Below are 4333 nucleotides of genomic sequence, written 5' to 3'. Positions count from 1 at the left end.
ACATTTTGACGAAACCGAATCTCTATTTTACTAAGCAGCGACGCCGCAGAACAAGCAGCTGATGCAATCGTTCAGGTGGAGGCGGCCAGGACTGCCACCCCTCCCCAGCGGGGCGCCCGGGAAGCCGCCGGGATCCGGCCGGGCATAGCCTGCCCTCCACTCACCGGCAGTCTGAGCGGCTGGCCCACCCGCAAGCTGCCGTCCCCCAGCATCCCCCTCACCCCGCTAAACCCAAAGTCTGTCCCGCAGGCCCGGAGCCTCCCCCTCCGGGTTCGCTGCGGGCCCCGCCGAGCCGCGCGCGCGCCCGGGACTCCCTGCGGGGAGGCGACCTTCCCGACTCCTTGGGCCAGGCGAGCCGCGGGGCCCTGGCGAGGGGCTGGGGTGACCGAAGAGAAGTTCGCGGAGCCTGAGCCGGGACTCCCCAACTACTTGGCTTCGCCTGTTTCTCTGCACCCAGCTCAGTCCTGTTTCCTCGCCCTCAGCCGCGAACCGGCACCCGCAGTCCGGAGAGGGGCAAATAACCCCCAAATCCGAGGTCCAGGCAGCGAGGACCAAGGGGCAGCTCCTGGCGCCCTCAGTCTCCACCAAGCTCTTTGGAGCTGCCCCGACGAATTGATCCCTCACGTTGTGAGATAGGAGCCCGTTAACATGAGAACGAGCAAGCCCTGGAGAGGGAACTCCGGGCCCTTTGCCCCCAACCCGCCCGCGTTGCCGCGGGACCCCAGCACAGCTCACCGCCGCCTCCCCCCGGGAGTGCGCATACCCTGTCCTCCGGTGTCTCAGGCCGAGGTTGTCCTTGAGGGGCGGGCCGTCGGGAATGCCCACCTCAGGGCGGGCGTGAGGACTGTCCAGGACACTGCTGTAGGGCCGGCCACCCCGCTCCCGCTCCGGGGCGCCTCCGTCCTCAAACAGCACCGCACCGCTGAGCTTGTTGAAGACGATGGTATTCATGGTGCCGGGTGGCAGGGACGCGCTGCGCGGCCGCAGAGCCTCGGGGCTTGGCCGCCGGGAGCTCCGCAGCAGGGCTTGGCTTCTAGGAGAGGAAGGTGCATCTCGTTACTTACTGGCTGAGAGTGCTTAGACCCCTGCAGGTCCTGGGCCTTGAACTTGGCCGGGTCGCCGGGCTGCAGAGCCGAGGGGAGGAGCGGCGCCGCCGCAAATGGCAGGGACCCTGCGGCTCTCCCCAGTTGGCTGCACGCCCCCGCCCCTGCAGGCTCCCCGGACAGGTACTTGCCTTCTTCCTTGCCTAGGCAATGGATCCCCCCATCCCCTCACTCCCCAGAACTACAACCGGGAATCATTCACCCGCAGAGGCAAAGGAAACGAATTTCCAAAGGAGCCTCTGGGTTTCAGTTTGTGTCTGGGAGAGGCATACTCCGGACTGCGGAGCCGGGACCGGCGTGAGGCCGCGCGTGGTTCTTCAATCACAGCATAAGACTAAAGCCTCTGGGAGCCCCAACTCGGGGCGTCAGGAGGGACTGGATGGAAGGGAAGAGTTGGGGTAATGTGCCAACCGCATCCGCAAGGCCCAGTTCATTAATCCCAGGCCATACCGGAATTTGGGGGATTTTCGTGTTTTCTAGATCGTGGATGGTTTGGTTGAAACCCCCGCATCTTCTGTCCGATAAGGTCCCCCGGGGTGAGACTGGGTTCAAGGACAGGGAAAAGTTAAGTGGTGTCAGGACGAAAGCACCACTTCTCCCCCTTCTCTCCCCGAATCTTCCTATCATCCCCCAACGCGCCCCGGGACGTGCATGGTCCTAAGGTCCAAAGCGCCAGGACCCAGGTCCCGAGAGCCCTCAGTCAGTGCCATTCTCTTCCGCAGCACGGGTGTCAGTCGTGGGCTCGGAGCCCCTTGACACTCGCCCCTCTCTGGGGTCTCCGGGGACCCTTGCAGAGGCTGTAAAGGTGTCAGAAGCCCAGGTCAGGAGGCAGCTTGGTCTGCGCACCTCCTGGGCTGCGGCTGCCACTGTCGGGGAGAGCCAGCAGCTCACCGCTGGGGTCGCGGAGACCCTGAGCCTTTGCCTGCCGCGCACGGGCGTCAGGGGCAAGTCCGCGCGGCCGCAGAGCCGCAGAGTTACAGCCCCAGGGCGCGCGGCCGCCCTCGCCCGCCCCATCTCCCCGCCTCGCGCCTCGGGACAGCTCCCGTTTCCTCCGAGCGGCCTCCGCTTCGCTGCCAGCGCCCCCTTTGCCGGCCCAGTCGCGGCATGGGCTGCTACTCCACTAACACACGCGCGCGCGCATACACACACACACATACACACCCCCTCTGCCGCGGTGCCCTCTCCCCTACAAAACCCTAAAAAACACAAGACACACACACACACACACACACACACACCCTCTGCCTCGCCGAGTGCCCACACTCGCCAACACCCCCGCCCCGCCCTCCGGCCACCGCAGCAGAGCCCACGCGTGACATTTAGGACTGTGGCCACCGCGATCAAACTACGGCTACGGTCTGTGTTAGTAGGGAAGTGAAGTCAGACCTCTGCTGGATGCCGCGTGTCCCCTAGGACTGCGTCCTCCCGCTCAGACAGGTACGTGCCTGGGGTATGCACACAGCCTCGGCAGTAAGTGTCAAAGAGAATTTCCGCGCTCGCAGCCCCTGTTCTACAGTCAAGACTAGCGTTGCTGTTTTCTTTTAATATCAGTGCCCTTGGGGATGTGCGTTCATGCTGCTTTATTTGTACAAGACACCCTTCCCTGGCCCGGCCTTCTCCGCGCCACCCCAGTGCGTCCTCCTAGCGACGACGTGTTTTTCCTAGCGAAGTCACCACGAGGTTAGCCACCTCGGACCCTTCCCCGGCAGCCCCAAGCCCACGCAGAGATCGCAGACACAGACAAACGGCGCGCTTTAGGTCTGCAGGCAGCAGGCTCAGAGGCAAGCGATGGCAAAGGTCCGAGCGCCGTCCTGTCGCAAGGGGTCCGGGGGCGTGTGAACCACACTTCCTGACCCTCCCAGGACTCCTGCGCGCGGCCACCCGCGCCTCTTCTCAAATCACTTACCCGGATTCACTCCAGACTGTGGCCGGGGAGGTCACTCCCTGCAGAAGTGTCCCCCTCCCCCCAACGCCGGCGAATAATTTTAAAGCGAAGGAGGCGCGGCCAGGTGGGCTCCCAGTCTCCGCGCAGGCCCTTGGGTCAGGCTTGGCCGCCACCCGAGCGCGTCTCCACCAGACCTTGGAGGGAAGTTGGGGGAAGGGCGGGGAGAGCAGCAGCGCCCAGGGCACAGTGAAGGTGGGGCGCAGGGGCCAGAGCGAGCCTGGCGTTCCCCGGCAGCCGGCTGGGACTCGGCGACGCGGGGGCTGTACCTGTGGCTGCGGGGCCGGCGGCCGGCTGCAGGGCGGCTGGCTCTCCCGCCTCGAGACTAGGCGCACACCCATCCCCGCCGCATGTTCTCCACGCGGGCTCCGGCGCGCTCACCACCGCCACCGCTGTCGTCTCGGCTTTATTTACCCAGCCCGGCGCGCGCGGCCCGGGAACAGGAATAGCGAGGCCTTCTCATGTTTCCTGACTGCGCGGCCCAGCCGGCGAACATCCTGCGGGCGCAGTATCCACGTTCCCGGGCGGGTGGAGAGGAAGCGTCCGCGCCCGCCCGGCCGCGGGGGCTGCTGTTAACCCCTAGCAGAGGAGCCGCTGCCGGGGAGCCCCGGGCCCGCCGAGTCCTGCGGAGCCGGGCGCGGCTCCCAGATCCGCCGGCCTCGCAGTCGTGGAGCAGACGGGGCTTATCCCTTCGCACTTTAGGAGAGAAATTGGAGAAGCTGCCGGGAGCGCTCGGCTCCGGCTCCAGAAGCTGGGAGACTGCGGTGCAAATCCCGTGTCTTAGCTGGCCCGATTGCCGGAAATTTCACCGCGCGTGGCTAGGCGGGAGAGGCCACTGTGACGCGCCCTGTATTTTCCTCTCGATTAGCTGGAGGGAAGTTAGAGCTTGGTTTTGCACCTACAGCCCTGGAGCGTATTGCGGGAAGTGCTAGCGCCCAGGAGCCTCTTTTCTGATTTCACTGGGCTTCTGGGGTCCTGGCTGTCTCAATCAAAGCCAGGCACACGTTCACCTCCCGGGCAAGAATGGTGAGGCTGCCCTCGCCGCTGGGTGTAGTGATGGGGGAAAGCAAGGATGGGGTGAGTTGAGCCCAGGTGGCCAACCCGCGGTGACCCAAGTGTAAAAGAGGAGGCGCGCCAGAGCCAGGAATCTGCACTCAGCAAAGGAGATGGAACTTAGAAGAATCACAAGCTGGGACATAGGGCAAAGAGAGAATGGCTACCAGATTCTCTAATTGATGATACTTTGCTTCCTAGCATTACCGCAAATATAAGTAGCAAAATCGGCGGT

General features: G+C 64.5%; 1 protein-coding gene across 4 annotated transcripts in view; it reads right to left on the bottom strand.

Moving 5' to 3' along the window:
- The window catches only part of MKX (mohawk homeobox), a 74936-nt gene extending 71479 nt beyond the window's left edge, over positions 1-3457 (bottom strand). Inside the window, exons 1-2 of one of the 4 annotated variants that reach the window (XM_011949219.1) lie at positions 3315-3457; positions 764-1033 (exon numbers count right to left, since the gene is read on the bottom strand). In XM_011949219.1, coding sequence (XP_011804609.1) covers positions 764-951 — 188 coding nt within the window. In that variant the 5' untranslated portion in view covers positions 952-1033; positions 3315-3457. Of the gene's footprint in view, positions 1-763; positions 1082-3009; positions 3180-3314 lie in introns of those variants that run through there. The other 3 variants (XM_011949220.1, XM_011949221.1, XM_011949223.1) reach the window with 3 other exon arrangements.
- Positions 3458-4333: the final 876 nt, after the last annotated feature.

The sequence above is a fragment of the Colobus angolensis genome, unplaced genomic scaffold, assembly GCF_000951035.1.
Source record: "Colobus angolensis palliatus isolate OR3802 unplaced genomic scaffold, Cang.pa_1.0 Scaffold293, whole genome shotgun sequence".
In the NCBI taxonomy this organism is placed as follows: Eukaryota; Metazoa; Chordata; class Mammalia; order Primates; family Cercopithecidae; genus Colobus; species Colobus angolensis.
This window is presented reverse-complemented; position numbering and strand designations above follow the sequence as displayed.